The sequence below is a fragment of the Passer domesticus genome, chromosome Z, assembly GCF_036417665.1.
Source record: "Passer domesticus isolate bPasDom1 chromosome Z, bPasDom1.hap1, whole genome shotgun sequence".
Lineage (NCBI taxonomy): Eukaryota > Metazoa > Chordata > Aves > Passeriformes > Passeridae > Passer > Passer domesticus.
Genome location: NC_087512.1, coordinates 28,786,727 through 28,803,494, shown reverse-complemented (window position 1 = coordinate 28,803,494; position 16,768 = coordinate 28,786,727). Strand labels below are relative to the sequence as shown.

The 16,768-nt window shown below is 39.8% G+C and overlaps 1 protein-coding gene across 4 annotated transcripts in view; it reads left to right on the top strand.

Annotated features, from left to right (window-relative positions):
* Positions 1–16,768, top strand: part of GLIS3 (GLIS family zinc finger 3) — a 202,290-nt gene that overhangs the window by 4,612 nt on the left and 180,910 nt on the right. For 2 of the 4 annotated variants that reach the window (XM_064405112.1, XM_064405113.1), the window contains exon 2: positions 810–912. In XM_064405112.1, the coding sequence (XP_064261182.1) occupies positions 897–912 (16 nt within the window). In that variant the 5' untranslated portion in view covers positions 810–896. Of the gene's footprint in view, positions 1–809; positions 913–4,050; positions 4,172–16,768 lie in introns of those variants that run through there. The other 2 variants (XM_064405115.1, XM_064405114.1) reach the window with 2 other exon arrangements.

Below are 16,768 nucleotides of genomic sequence, written 5' to 3'. Positions count from 1 at the left end.
TTAGTAAATTGTGTTCCTGGCCTCAGTAAAAATACTGTGTATATTGTCACTTATTTTAATGAAATTTAGAAGATGTTGTGTCCATGTCTTACTTGGAGGAATTTCTATCAGTGAGAAAGTGTGATTATTTTTTCTTGTTTCAAGTAGTGTAAATATTTAATTCTGTGCTTATACATTTTCCTGGCTGCAGACATTTTATGTTGTAAGAAAGTATGCAAGCAGAGTGGGAAGGTGGCATCAAATGTGTTTCACAGATCGAGATTTAACTGGTAGTTATGTACTATTCACAGAAAGCTGAAGGAAAGCCAAGCTCTGAAAATCATTACAGGCAGACACGTTTTACAAAGCCCCAAATTTCTCATTTGCCTAGAAAGAATGATGGCATATCTGTGAAGTGATCATGAACCAGCAGCTATGTAAATCCAGGTGCATACTGTAGTAATGATTTTAAAAATGGTTCTTCCTTTTCTTAAAGGTTCAGCCACTTAAGAGTCCACGAAAAAAGCTAGACCATTATCACTGCAAATAGTTTTCCTTCCTAATTACACAAAATGCCTAAGTACAAGCAAGGATAAGTATGAAGAATACATATTTCTCACAACACCCTTCTTTAGCCTCATGTGTGAAGGAGTTCTGATAGTAATAAAAAATTAATTAAATTTGCACAACGACTAAAAATGTCTGAGTTTCTGAAAAGCATTGAAAAACGTCTGCCCGAGAATATCAGCATGGCAGGGATGAGGTTTGTGTTGAAGGATGATGTCTTCATGAGCAAAATTATTCACTAACCAACTTTTGAATCTTTGTAGAGAAGACAAATAGATCTACTATCTGGAGTGGAGGCTTACCTTTTCACTTCTGATTTCTGCAATACCTTCTCACCTGCTGACTCAGAAATGAACTCTACTCAAGGTAAATGACTAAACGGAATTTGAACTAGACATGATATATATTTCCAAAATTTTTGAGCTGTGGATCAGGCATTATTGTCTTAAGATGTGACTTGATATTGGGTGTTGCACAGGATATATTGCTCTTTGGCACACCAATATGTACAAGGCAATTCCATCTCAGAAGAAGAGTTGCTTCACAGCAGCACCAGCAGCTGACCTCTAGGCCCATGTGAAAAGGCTGGATCTTTACTGTATTGGCAATCATGTCTCTTCATCTTGAAAAATTACGAGGTAAAACTATGTTGAACAAATACCACTTTATTAGCATAATAATAATTTGTTCCTCAAATGAAGATAATGACATTTTCTTGCCATGTTGGAGTAACATCATTTAACATCCATACTACACAAAGTACGTATGTATTAATACCAGGTGATGGTGAACAATGCAAAAATTATAGGATAATATTCTACTGCTGCTCCAGCAACTCTGGAGAATGCCTCATTATATATGTTACAAGTAGCCACACTAATACATACGTAATTATAAAATTATTGACTTCAGCAGACAACTGCTTTTTACCAGTCTTCACAAATTATATAAATGAAATTGAAGGACACTGTTCACCCACACTCCATTTGGAGATTTATTTTAATGAAGACGTACTGAAGCAGAACATGTTTTGGATAAAAGATAATGATAGCAAATCACAAAATTATTTTGGAACTCAAATCTCTTAGTAGTACATTGAAATGGATGAGTGCGTGAACACTAATTTAGAAAATGTTCAGCAAGTTTGAGATAATTTGTTAACTTAGATAGCCAAAGATCTGAAGAGCGAAGTTGAGAAAGGCATTCAGAATTATTGGCTATGCAACTCAAAAATGAATTATAGGCATACGATCTGACCTTCTGGGACATCTGAAGAGCTTGAAAATGCTCAGTGTCCTTGGCATCCTTTCTAGCAGAACTAAACAACCATTGTATTCACAATTTGTTCTGAGGAGTTTTATCTCCAGATTTGGAGCTTTAGCATGTCTGTGTCTAAACCTCAGCTTTTTTAGTTGCCTGCACACATTAGAATAAAAACATCTAATTGTGAACGAGGATTCTACTCCGAAAGAATGGGAAAAAAAGGTGGAAAAATACAATGGTAATGGACTGTAAATGGTTCAAGTAAAGAACTTATCTTTTAAAAGATTTTAAAATCTCTTTTTATCTGATACCTAACCTTCTTTCCAGTACTTGAAGGGAGCCTACCAGAAAGATGGAGACAGACATTTTACAAGAGCATGTAGTGACAGGACAAGGCAGAATGCTTCAAACCTCAAGAGAGCAGGTTTATATTAGACATTAGTGTTCTTTACTGTGGGGGTAGGAAGACACTGGAACAGGTCATCTGGAGGAACAGTTGATGACCCATCCCTTGAGGTGTTCAAGTCCAGGCTGGATAAAGTTCAGAGTGACCTGGTCCACTGGAAGATTTCCCTGTCCACCCTGTTCCCCTGGCAAGGGAATTTGAATTAGATTATCTTTAAGTTTCCTGCCAAGCAAAACTGTTCTATGATTCTAGATCTAGTCCCTTCAACCATTCGCCCTTGTCCTTTCACCACATGCCCCTGTAAAAAGTCCTTCTCTTGCTTTTTTGTAGATCCCTTTCAGATGCTGTAAGGCTGCTAGAAGGTTTTTCTTGAGCCTTTTCCAGGCTGGAAAACTGAAACTGTCTCAGCATATCTTCATAGAAGAGGTGCTCCAGCCCCCTGGTCACCATTGTGGCCATTCACTTCAACAGGTCCATGTCCTTCTCTTGTTGGGGACCCCAGAGCTGAATCCAGTACTATAGGCTCGGTCTCGCAAGAGTGGAGTACCCCCCTCAACCTGCTTGTCACACTTCTTGTGCTGCAGCCCAGGACATGGTTGGCTTTCTGGGCTGCAATCTCAATTTGCTGGATCACGTCAAGCTTCTTATCAAACAACAGCCCTTGTCTTCAGGGCACCTCTCCATCCATTCATTACTCAGCCCGTATCCATGTTTCGGATGACCCAACACAGAGACAGGCACTTGTATCTGACCTTGTTGAACTTCCAGAGTTTTGCACAGGCCCACCTCTCTAGCCTGTCCAGGTCTCTCTGGATGGTATCCCTGCCCTCCAATGCATTGGCTGCCCACAGACTGGTGTCATCAGCAAACTTGCTGAGAGTGCTTCCACTCTCACTGCCATGGGTATGTAACACTGGTCCCCTGAGGAATGCCACTCATCACTGGTCTCCCCCTGGACATCAAGCTGTTCCCACAACACTCTGAGGGCTACCATCCAGCCAATTCTTTATCCACATAAAGTTCCACCCACCAAATTTGTGTCTCCTCAGTTTAGAGACAAGCATGCCATGTGTGACAGTGTCAAATGCTTTGCACAAGTCCAGGTAAATGATATCAGTTGTTCCTCCCTCATCCACCAATGCTGTAATCCTTCATGGAAGGCCTCCAAACTTGTCAGGCAAAATTTGCCCTTAGTGATGCCCTGCTGGCTGTCACCAATAACCTCCCTGTACCTCCATTCCAGAAGGACATGCTACATGACCTTGCCAGGCACTAGATGAGACTGATAGACCTATAGTTCCCTGGGTGTACCTTATTTCCCTTTTTCCCTTTTAAAAAATGGGTATAATATTTCTGCTTTACCAGTCAGTGGATTGCCATAACTTCTCAAATATGACAGACAGCTTAGCCACTTCCTCCATCAATTTCCTCAGGATCCTCAGCAGCTGTATCTCATCAGGTTTATCCCAAAATCCACCTGACCCTTGGAGCTTTCATTCTGTGTATCCTTTCTCCATGCTTTGAAACTTCTGAGAGAAACAGAATTTCTGCAAGAGCTGGGGAATGAAAGCTGTCAAAGGGCACATTAACCCAGGAAGAACACCATGGGTTACCCTATCTCCACAAACATAGATGAAGTGCTGGCTGACAAATTACAGCCCTCCCTGAACTGCAATGAAATGTATGCCAAAATGTTTAGCTGCAAGAAAAAAGCTGGTGTTATAAAAATGCCCATGATTTGGAGGCAATCTTATTTTGAGACTTGAAGCTTGGCCTTTGAGCTTTGGTTCAAACTGCATGGGAAGTCATAGGCCAAATTTTCATGGTTGTAGGAAAGCCTTAGACAGCCAAGCATCTGTCTCAGTGCATTAACTGCAAAAAACTCCTGCTAGGAACAAGGAGGGGAAATGAAAGCAGTGTAGTGCAGAGGAACCAGGTGGATGCTCAGCCAGTGTGGTAAGTAAATCTCATACACAGCTGTTAGTATACAAGAGACAATATTTTAGTGCAAATTATGCAAGCAGTTTGAACAGTAATATGGTCATTATTTTAATATATCATGTGAAGGATGTTGTTGGTAGTAGTTCATAGGAGACACAGCACTTACTGTCATCTTTTCTAACTTTTGACTAATTTAGTCCTATTTATGCCTTTCAGTGCTCCAGTTTGTAGTGGATTAAAACCCAGGTGAAAAATTAAACCCATTGCAGCTGCCTCCTTTTCCCCCTGCCCCTTCTGATAATGGGGAAAACTAGGAGAGATTATAAATTGGAATCACAGCTGAAACAATCACAATAATCACAACAATATTAGTAACGAAGAGTGTACAAGAGGGAGAGAGAGGAGAGTTTTACCCACAAAAGGGTATTCGCTGCATGTCTGCCTGGGCACCAATCAGTGCAATCTCTAAACACAGGCAAAATAGACACCATCACCTCATGGCACCCAGCAAAGCAGACGCAGCACGCCAGAGAGGCTCTTGCGGCCCAACCTCCTCCTCCCCAGGCAAGAAACAATGGAAAACAAGGACAAAACTACTTTTTCCGAATAAGGAGCTGTGGTGCAGGGACGCTCGCTGTGGTGGCGGCAGCAGTAGCGGTGCAGGCTCTTTCCGCCGCCACAGCGGCAGCAGTGCTGTGGCTGAGGGGCTCTCTCTCCGCAAGTGGGGACAGCGGCTGAGTGGCAGCCAGCAGCTCCGACGGCTACAACACTTGTGCTGCCAGCTCTATCCAGTGGCAGCGCAGTCTGGACTCCGTCTGGCACACACCCTTCTATGTGTCCTGGCTAAAGATGGTGCCACTTCTGTTTCTTTCTGCCCGTAGCATTTTTCCCGTCGAGGCCGCACCCCTCTCTAGCGGTGATGTGGGTGGTATGTAATACACTGCCCCGAAAGCTCCATCCTCCTGTCCCTGTACCCAGGACAGAGTTCTTACGCCTTAGGATTCTTACTTACCGCCAGGGGTGTAACTATCACCGGTAAGGCAACAGTTAGAGGAGGTAAGCATTTCTAGTTAATTAATTGCAGTAGCCAAAGGAAAAGACTTGAGACTTTGCTTCAGTCTTCCTGGTAATTAGCTTCCTAGAAATTGTTTACCTGGAGATCAGTAAACTGCATAGTAGTAAATAGAATTAAAACATAAGAAATCACCTTTTAAAAAAAAAAAGTTTTAAAATGAATTTTTTGACACAGTATTGTCATGGAAATGCTGCTGGTCTTGAAGCAGCTGACTTTTCCAGCCTGACAGAAACTTGTGATCACCAGCAGTATGCAGGACTTCAAGCTAGGCTTCTAGCACGTTTTATAATTAAGTTTCTGCAGGGCAGTTTAAGCATAATTTCACTGTTCTGATAGAAATGTCCAGTAAGAACAAACAAATCTTTCTGAAAATAGCCTTAGGAGAGGCAAAATCTCCTGAGAAATAGCCAAGGAAACTCTTTGTCATCCAAAAGGACATAAAGTCCCTCTATGCATCAGGACATCACCGCAGTACAGCAGATTTGCCTGGTAAGGTTTTTGACTGATGAAATATGAAAGTATTTTTACAAGTGAGCAGGTTACTTTGTGCTGTGCAAGCAAAAGGACTTCATGGAAATGACCCCACACTGCTGGTCAGTATCAGAAGCTTGCAGAAGGCAGCTCTTTCCCATGGCAGCGGCAGAAAGTATTTAGAAGCAATCTGTACATAAATTCATATAGATCACTGTCTGTGTGTATATTAATCCCCTTGCTTGTGTCCTCTTTTTGCCTGGTAAAGAACAGAGAGGACCTGGGGTCAAATGTGTAGCAGAATATTGTATTTCAAGTTAGTAGATTCACTTGTAGGTGCATTTTAGATCCAGAGATGTCTCTAGCTCCCCAGGTTATCTCTACCTAGTGACCATACAAAGAGATGAATATGGTTGTTCTCAGGCAATCAACCAGTAGGAAAAAGTCAGACATGTTCTTTGTCAAAGCAGGAGTCACAACACAGAAATAATGTTGTATAATCTTCACAGTGTCAACTGACAGTGGATTACTTCCTTTCATCTAATGTGTCTTTGGGGTATCCCTTTTGTGTCATCAGTAGTCTAAGAAATTCTGATTGCTTTTAAATTCTGTTACTTTCATATTGCAACCATGTGCTTTCTTGAAAATGAAAATACATTCTACATTGAAAATAAAAATTTAGTAGCAGGGATAGAGTCTGTTGTAGTGCTGATTTTCCTAGTCTCAAATTTTGTGAATGTAGAAGTCAGACGTATTTAACTTTACTGTGACACCACTCCAAGCCAGTGAATAATGTAAGATTTTTTTTTTTTTGGTAGAGTTTGTATGTTGAAAATAACCATGCAAAATTTCTTCCTTTGAGGTGAAAGAGAATGTGGATAATTTGGGGCTGATAATCCTTTCTACCAGCTTATTATGTTGCCTTTACAGGAAGGTAAGAAGATACATACAAGGAGGTATTTGCCCAGTAAAATGGTGTGTTGGTCACTCAGTTTTCAGATCTAATGGCATGACACATCTTCATGAGTTGCAGAAAACAGCAAAGAATTCAACATGGACGGATCAAGGCACAAAGTCTCACATGTGATTTCTGAGTGTATGTGCTAAGAAATACAGAATCACAGAATCTGCTAATTTGTAAAAAAAACATTTGAGGTCATCCAGTCCAGCCTATGACTAAACACTACCTTGTCAACCAGACCATGTGACTGAGTGCCACATATCTTTCCTTAACCATCTCCAGGGACAGTGAAACCTCCATGTCCCTGGGTAGCCCATTTCAATCTCTATCACCCTTTGTGTGAAGAAATGCCTCCTAATGTCCAACCTAAACCTCCCTTCCAGAAGCATAAGACTATGTTCTCTTTTAATATTCACAGCGGCCTAGGAGAAAAGGCTGCCTCCCACCTGGCTACAATCTCCTTTCACAAAGTTGTAGAGAGTAATAAAGTCACCCCTGATACTCCTCCTCTCCAGGCTAAATGATCTCATCTCCCTCAGGCACCCCTTACATAACAAGAATTTCAGACTCCTCACCAATTTCACTGCGCTTCTATGGACTTGTTTCACCACCACAATGTCCTCCCTGAATTGAGGGGCCCAGAACTGAACACAAGATTTGAGGTGTGGCCTCACCAGTGCTGAGTGCAGGGGACAATCCCTGCCCTGCTCCTGCTGGCCACACCATTGCTGGTCCAGGCCAGGATGCCATTGGCCTTCTTGGCCACCTGGGCCCTGCTGGCTCATGTTCAGCTGCTGTCAGCAGCACCCCCAGCTCCTTTTCCTGTGGCAGCTTTGCAGCCACTCTGCCCCAGCCTGTGCCACTGCCTGGGGTTGCTGTGACCCCAGGGCAGGACCCGGCACTGGCCTTGTTGAACCTCACACCACTGGCCTCAGCCCATGGATCCAGCCTGTCCAGATCCCTCTGCAGAGCCTTCCTACCCTCCAGCAGATCAGCACTCCCACCTAGCTTGTGACATTCATGAATTTGCTAATGGTAGAGTCAAGCCTCTCATCCAGATCACCGATAAAGGTAGTGAACAGGACCAGGCCCAACACTGCTTCCTAGGGAACACCACTAGTGATGAGACTGAATATGCTTGACTGAAGGGATCAGTTAAATTCTGAATATCTCTATAGTGAAATTACCCTAAGTGGGCAGTTTGCAAGAACTTTTTCTAATTAAACGTTTACTGATTTACTGAATGGAGTAAGCAGTCACACTTTTCTTCTTTCTTATTTTTTCTTTTAATTTCTTTTTTCTTTTTTTTTTCTTCATATATTTTTATCAGTTTGAAAAAAACCAACAAACAAACAACCAAACCAATAAGTAAATGATCCTGCAGAAGCCATTTTTTGGCAATGTGGTTTGCAATTCATAGTTTGAAGAGTTTTTCCAATTACCATTATATGTCACTTTAGCTGTAAGTTGATGCTGAAAGTCTGTTGTTTGAAGTTTTCCTGAATTCTACAAAATACAATATAATATGATATGATGCTATATAATTAATAGAATAGAATTATATATGTGTATATTAGGCCACTTTTTTTGGTTCAAATTTAAGTCTGGACAAAACAGTCACTATAATAACAGCAAGAATAGTCCTTAAATAGTTAGGTTTTTCTATGCTAATTTATTTCTTGCTCTCTCCCTAAAATCACTTTGCTTGTATAATTTATTTTGCTGAATAAAAATAATGCAATAACTAGTAAAATAATTCCAATGTTTTTGTGCAAGCATGAGATTTGTATAATTTTTTTTAGGAGCTGTCATGTTAAAATAAGGTGATTTCTGATTGCTTACGTTGCTCCATATAATTTAACAGACTCCTTATTGCTGAACAGGACTCTGATAATTCAGTTTCTTGGAATCGTAAGTAGTTGGAAAATAGGCACCCAACTGGAAATAGATCAAAATTGCTTTGGTTTTGTGCTCTCAACAGTAAGTAAATGGATTTGGTTTTTGTCAAGCTATGTTTGCCTTTGACTTCCTCAGCTCCAGCACTTTGAAAACTCAGCTTCAGTATCAGATGGATGCTCCACATCAAACTTTGGGAATGTTAGCCTGATAATTATGTCTTGATCCATTCCTGAAAGCAGTGAGGATCATCTTTAATGCTGTATTTTTCTCATGTCATCCACCCATGTCTATCTGTTGTGTTTTCATTTGTTGCTTTTATTTGCATGTGTAGTAGTTTTCCAGCATGCTTTGCTTTGTGCACTTGAATCTGCAGGCTAACATAATGTATTTGTCTGTCATACTCTCTCTTTGTGCCCAGTGGAAGTGTCCTTTTATCATCGAGCACTCATTTCACCTCACTGCATTGCAACAAAGCTTACACAAGCAGTTGTAATACTAATGGTGTTCTAAGAATTAATTGCTGAAGCATTCATCTTTAAAAGAGATATTTTCATCCAAATGTTTTAGAGACAAGGTAGTCCTACTCGTAATTATGTCGAGGACCTTTGAAGTGTCTGACTTCAGCAAGCTGGATATTACTATTATTCTGCTCTCCTTTTGTGCCTGAGTGAGACACTTTTCAAAGGTCTAGTGTAAATGACACAGTGTAAAATTCTTTATTCAGGGAGACGCGAGAAAGATCTTGAATATTCATCTATATTATAAGCCATGTCTACATTTATTTAAGGTGATATTGGATATCTTGCATTTGGCAAGGTAGGAACATTACAGAGAAATTTAATTACGGAGGAGTTTATTTTCACAGAACGGTGCCTTCTTGCCCCTTTTTATTCATTTTTGATCAATGTTGTTTTGGAAAGAGAGAGAATTTGACCTTGAATTACCTGTGGGTTCAGTTACAAATACTTGAAAATGGCATCTCATTTTGGTAGATCTGATGTCGTTTGTATGTGCTCCAGACTTGAAAAAGGAGGACAAGTGAGAGGAAATTATGTTGTGACTAATGAGTCACTCATCTTACTCTTGTCAGATATATGAACTGTCAACCTTCTTACAAGACCTTAGCAATCAGGCTGACATTAACTGTGAAGTCATGACTGTGTCTGTAACCTGTAGGTATTTCAAAAGAATTCATTACACAATCCATATACCATCAGTAAGAAACATTCTTCCATATTTTCCATGTATGGGTATGTTCCTAGATTTCAGAAATAGATCTCTTTGTAGAAATATACAATGCAACACCTAAAAGAAGAAAACCCTCTGATTCACTCAGATTTTCCTTCCCACATTCCTCCACACAGTGAGTAAACATCAGGTTCAGTCTAAGCTGGCCATTTTTCAGGTTAGTGAAAGTTATATGCTCCCCTGATTTTTTTCCTTGAAACTCTGTTAGGGAAGGATGGTACTGAAGATGTGCCCAGAGGCCATGATCAATATGCACGGGGTAAGTTGTATGTTGTGAGCAGGTGGGAAGCTATTGTGCTTCAAAATTCCATGGAATTCTAGATGATGTCCCAAAAAATAAGGCAAATTTTATGTGCTTGCAATCAGCATAAGTAAGCACAACCTTAGAAAAGCAGTGAAAAGGACTTTGTTGTTTTTTTTCTGGTTTACTCACCAATTCCCTCTTGTGGTTTAGTCAAAAGACCATAAGAACTATAAAGGCTGGATGTGGCACCCAGTGCTGTGGTTTAGTCGATGAGGAGGTATTACATTACAGGCAGGACTTGCTGATCTCAAAATGTCTTTTCCAACCTAGTTCATTGGGTTGGTTCTGTGATTCTGTGAAAAGACTCCACATCTACATTTTTATATTACTGTGTCTCTTTTTTGAGATGTAAGTAGACAAGAAGAAAAGGTATTATGAGCTCCTGAGTATACTTTTACTGAACGGTTTTATTTGTTTGAAAAAAAAATCAGAGACTTGATATTCATTACTTAGAGAAGTCAACAACACTCCAAACAAGGGTGAAAGAGGTGTAATGAAAGGTGGGTTATTATTACCAGAGTTGTCTTTAATTAAAGCGTATTTTGTTTTCTCTTGGACATAGAACAGAGAACAACTCTGACAGATTTTATAGCAACTGGACAACATTATTTGGTGGAGATGGTGGGAAAGGAAAGGGAAAGGAGCAATCACTAAAGAAGCTTCTGAGAGTTTTCCTCATGCAACTCTTAATATAAATGACCTGTAATATATATAATTTTCTGACTACATCAAATACTTGCTGTGGAGAAAAGGAACTGTTTATTGAAAAGGCAGATTGCTATTGGCCTTCTTGGCCACCTGGGCCCTGCTGGCTCATGTTCAGCTGCTGTCAGCAGCACCCCCAGCTCCTTTTCCTGTGGCAGCTTTGCAGCCACTCTGCCCCAGCCTGTGCCACTGCCTGGGGTTGCTGTGACCCCAGGGCAGGAGCCAGCACTGGCCTTGTTGAACCTCACACCACTGGCCTTGGCCCATGGATCCAGCCTGTCCAGATTCCTTTGCCGAGCCTTCCTGCCCTCCAGCAGATCAACAGCCAGGCCCAACTTGCCTGTCAATTGCCTGAGGTAGCACTCAATCTCCTTGTCCAGGTTGTCAACAAAGATATTAAACAGAATTGCCCCCAGTACTGAGCCATGGAGAATCCTACCAGACATCAACAGAATTTAACTTCATTCAGTCTCTGATGGTTTTTTCTCAGTGAAGAGTGACAGCAAAGTGTAACTGCATGAAGCAAAAGAATGAGGAATAAACTCTTAATTAACTATAAGTTAATTACAATTAACGTCTTTTTTTTTTTCCTGAATGGTGTGATCTAGTGAGGAATTCTTGTGCTATGGAAGGAAGAAATGTTGTAAGCAGAGTAAGCGGTGTTTAATAAGTAACTAGGATGCAGATAGAAATCCCTGAATCCAAATCCTCTCACAGGACACCATTAAACAGCTGATATAATGGATTGGATACCTTACAAACAAGATGTAATGCAGCAAGATTATCCACAGAACAACATAAAACAGGGATAGAAGAGACTTTAAGAAATTTAATCCATTTCCCTTTTCTACTTACGGTTGTTATCGCTATAGGCATGTCTGTCAAATCTGTTTGTGAAAAACCTCCAGTAATGACAAGTGCACCATTATATGCAAACACCATAGCTTTCCATTCATTTATTTAAAGTTAGAAGAGCATCAAAAGAGAAATCTATTGTGGCCAATTACTCTGCCTTCAATGCACATTCTGATCTTGAACTCAGCCAAAGGAGGATCTCCCAAAGTTACACAGATTGTCTGTCATGAGAGAGCTTTAGCAGATGCATGCCAATCTCCATGCTCTGTTTCGGAAGGTATGGGAGGAGCAGTTACTGCTTTCTGCTAAAACTTTGTGCCTGATGTCTCTGTTCAAATTTGTATACACCTCTGTCTGCTCTGTTAGAAGAATTACTTGTAATTCTAGGACCTATACCACAGTATTTTTTTTTGATGTGGCCAAAAATCTGGGCTGCTAAACTTCTGATTTTTTTAAAATAAATTAAATAAACATTTTTCTTCCAGCCTTCAAATGCAAGAACTTTTAAAATTTTCATTATGTAGCAAAATTTGTTTTAACCTCCCTGAAGAAAGAATTTGTATCTAATATATATAACAATGATTCTATGGTTAAATTTCCCTGTAGAACATTCAATGTACTGATTTGCTACAGCTCTTTTGTCTCAAAAGGTACAGATTATTTTTATCTCTTACCGTGCACAAAAACTTAATGCTTGCATGCATTGGTTTCTTCCCAATTTCAACTGTTGTCATCTCATCAAGATTTTGTAAGGGATCACATATGTAGGAAAATAAATTCTCAGTTCCCAGGTGGTGCGGCCCTCCATCTGTAGTCATTAGGTCTGATGCTGTTTTCCTTCTTGTTGTTCTAAATTTGCCATTATAGTATCAGCTCCATGGTCATAGTTTAGTGGTTAGTCTTGCTGTGTGTTGTTTCATTCCTTGATAGAAATAAATCCTACATCCATCTGTCAGTGTTTGTGTCAAAAAACAGGTATTACCATTCTGGGTCAGAGTGGAGGTTAGGCTCGTATCCTGTCTCTAATTATTGTCAGTACCAGAAGCATCATGGAAATGAATTTACTTCCCATTCCTGTGAACTCTCTCCTGCTCTTAAGCCTGCAGTTGCACTACCTTCCATTCTCTTGTTTCTGTTGTCCTGTTTTTAACTTGTCATCTTTTTTGGGTTTGGTGTTGGTTGGCTCTTGTCCATAAAAATACACTTTGATAATGATCTGGTTTCTCAATAGAAAAACCTGAAAATAGGGGAGTTTTCCTATGATATACGTTGGTCTTTGACAATAAATCAGGTAATTGCACATATGCCAGCAATGATCTGCTGGTGTTGATGACAATAATGTGAGAAGACTGGTGGAAGGAGAGAGTTTTCCTCATGCATTTCCCAGTGCCATTGTTGAGGCAATCTAAATAACAATATAGTGTTTTGTCCAGCAGAGCTTATTTTTTAAAGTGTAATTTTAAAAGCCTAGATATGCAATGTTTGTGGTCACAGGGACTATCTATGAATACCACATCAGTGCAAGGACAAAACTTTATTCTGGCATACTAGGCAGTGCTAATGCAAAGGATGGAAGAGGGGAATAATGGAAGTAAGACTCTTTGCTCTTCATATATTGCTGTTCATTCTTTCTATCTGCTTCTGATCAGATACTGTTTAGATGGTGAGCAGTTAATTTGCTCAAGAATGAATGCAAGTTTTCTTTTATTCTGCATCAATTCTCATGAAAGACACCAGGCAGATGGATGTGGAAATTGAAGCCCTCCACCTACAACAAAAAAAGCATACATCAACCGATATAAGCAATCCTATGCTGCCTGATCTGTTGGGGCAAAGGGGGGCTGAGTTTTCACAGCACTAATTTTCTGTTTTTGTGACATCATTGTTTACAGGATATCTATTATGGTCACCATTCATTAGGAATGGGGCTGGAGGCTACTAAACAGTTAACAGATGACAAGTGGACTAGTTTTTGATCAAATCAAGTTATGAAAATTCATGTCTTAAATTTAATGAAAAGAACTGTGGAGATTATAATAAGAACATTTTTGGTTACTCTGTTTCCTAGAGGAAGAGGCTTACATGATCCTGCATTCTTGCCTGTGAATGTGTTTGTGTTTGTCTGTGTATGTGTTTGCTTCCCTCTCTTGTTGGAATAAATTTTGCACCTTGAGAATCCTTAGTTACATGCAAAGACAGTCTCAATATACAAAATTTCTGCAAGTCACATGATACAGAAAACAAAAAAACCCTGCTGAGGAAATAATGTACGTCACATATAGTTAAGAAAGAGATTTCATTAGTTATTCAAATAACTTTTTTGTTGTTGTTGTTTCTTTTGTTGTTGTCGTTGTTGTTTTTTTAATGTGTTCATTGCATCCTCTTATTTTCTTTGGTTTTTGCTCCTTGGTATGTGGCATCACCTTAGTAGTTTACCTTTAGAGAGGGTAATTAATATGGTCCTAGAATTGGGTTAATTTTTTTCTCCAAGCACTTTAAGCATTTTCCTTGAATTTGAGATGATTCCCCCCCCCCCCCCCCCCCCAGAATCATAGAATGTCCTGAGCTGAAAGACATCCACAAGAATCATTGAGTACAACTCCTGGCTCTACACAGACTGTCCCAAGAATCACACCATGTGTGTGAGGGCATTGTTCAAACTTCTTGAACACTGCCAGGCTTGGTGCTGTGACCACCTCCCTGGGGAACCTCTACCAGTGTACAGCCAGCCTGTGGGTGAAGAACCTTTTCCTGATGTCCAATCTAAACCTTCCCAGACACAACTTCAGGCCATTCCCTCGGGTCCTGTCACTCTCACCACAGAGAAAAGATCAGTGCCTGCCCCTCCTCTTCCCCTAACTGGGGAGGACTGCAATGGGGTCTCCTCTCAGTCTCCTCCAGACTGAACAGAACAAGTGACCTCAGCCACTCCTTGTGGGTTTCCCTCTTTTTTATTAAGTAACAAGTATTTTTTTTCTGAAATTATCAACTCAAATCACTCAGACATTCAAAAACCCTTCTTCAGTATAAACATGTAGAACCCCAATTTGTAGGAATTTACATCTTTAAAGTTTTTTCAGTGAAATCAAGTGAAGTAAATAGAGTTCTTCAGGTAGTTTGCAAAAGTAATAGTCAGCAGAGTTTTGCTTCACCATATGTTGACTCTGTCCTACTTTGCAAAACAGTTTTTCTTATAAAAATTTTATAAATCTTTATTAAAATTTATAAATAAATTTTTCTTTTGTGTACAGAATGTTCACTATAATTCATGTTATTAGCACTTAAACAAGATTAAATCATCAATATTTCTAAACTATATTGGCAAGAAATTAGAAAGAGATATATCTGCAAATAAGGTCACTTAGAAATCTCTCTTTGTAATTGGTTAATGGATAGTATTTTTCCTGTTGTGTGTACATGAGGGGCAATGTCACTGATTTTTTGAATAGTGTTGTCAATCAAATGCCCTCACCTATATATGTTTTTTTTTTTCCTAAAGTTTACTCTCTGTGCTGCTAAAAGAATTGTCTCCTGCTCAGGGGGGGATGCTACTACCCATGAGTGGCTCATATAGCTTCCACTGCCAGAAAAGACTGATAAAAACCACTTTCTACTACTGATACAGAATAATGCAATAAAATTGGTGACTGAATTTGTGCTGTGAAACTAAGCTACACCTTGGGAGTGAGTATTTTGGTGGGATTTCTCTGAATGCAGATTATCTCATGCTCTCACCAATGGCTGAGGACCACAACCAGTCTTTTTGTCATTTGTTCTGTTTGTGCAGGCAGACTTGGCACAGCAGACTGGTCCATGACACTTACCTTCAAAGTTCCTTTTTAGGAAGATGGCAACACCACATCCTTCTTCAAATGCAGGGCAGAGAGGCAGGAGAAAATACTGCTAGTTTCGTGCAAAGCTTTTTGTGTGGGGATTTTCTTAAAGTACAGATTGAATAACTGGGGCTAACATGCAGAGTATAATTCTTGATGCAACATCAGAAGAATTGAGAAGAGAAGGGAAGACAACCTGGTTTTTACTGAACTGGAGAAATGATGACCACATAACATCCCAACGCAATGACAGCAGAGGAATGCTTTGCTGTGAAGTGAGAATTTGCACTGAGTAGGTGCTGATCTGTAGGGTGGTGGGTGATCTAGTAATAATGAAAGGTGATAAGACTGTATATGGGAATAAAACAAATTATGTTAAATAAATACTGTAAGTGAGAATACTACAGGAAAGAAAGTAATACCAGGTAATGAAAATCAAGTTACCAGCCATTTTCTAGATTCAGAATTCAGTAAGTTGAGTAAGCACTAGATTTCAGATGTTATCAGTAGACTAAATGTTACTTGAATTATTTTTTCTTTTATCTAAGAGTGATTACATACACCCTGTGAATTAAAGCCAGGTTATTAAGAACATGCAAACATTGTCTGTGTATGACGAACAGTATCTTTTCCATAAAGCACAATTTGTAATAGAGCAGTGTTAAGATGTAAAAGAGTCACACACCACAGTTTTAAAGGCAATGATCAGATTTTTCTGAATATTTAGTGTAGGAATTGAAAGCATTTTTTGTTGACTAGAGTAATTATGCTTATCAACAGGGGCCTACTGTCACAGTAACTAGTTTGCACTGATATCACTTGTCAAATAATTTCATGCTCAGCCCTGTATTCAAAAAGGCTCTTAGGTGCTTGATTTGCACCAAGAATGGAGGAAGTTATGCGTGCCTTTGTGGAACGAACAGTGCTTCAACGTACTGTCTTTTAACAAGTGAGATTTTGCTTTCACAATACAGGTGTGGCAAAGATCTGAATAGTTCTGATGGGTTTTCCCAGGCACGACTGTCAATTCTGGGAACAGGAAACAGCAGGGGGTGCTGATTATTCTTTCTGAGATGGTTTAATCCATCCCTTCTTCTCTGCTAGGACATCCTACTGATATACAGCTGACAGTCTTGCTGGGGAATTCCTCAAGGAAGAGGTGTTGCGAAACAGACTGCATCATCTTCTCTGAAGGACCTGTTGGCACAAAAGAAATTTGAAATTTTAGAATTTAGAAATTTCAAGACTTCTCAGTCTGCTA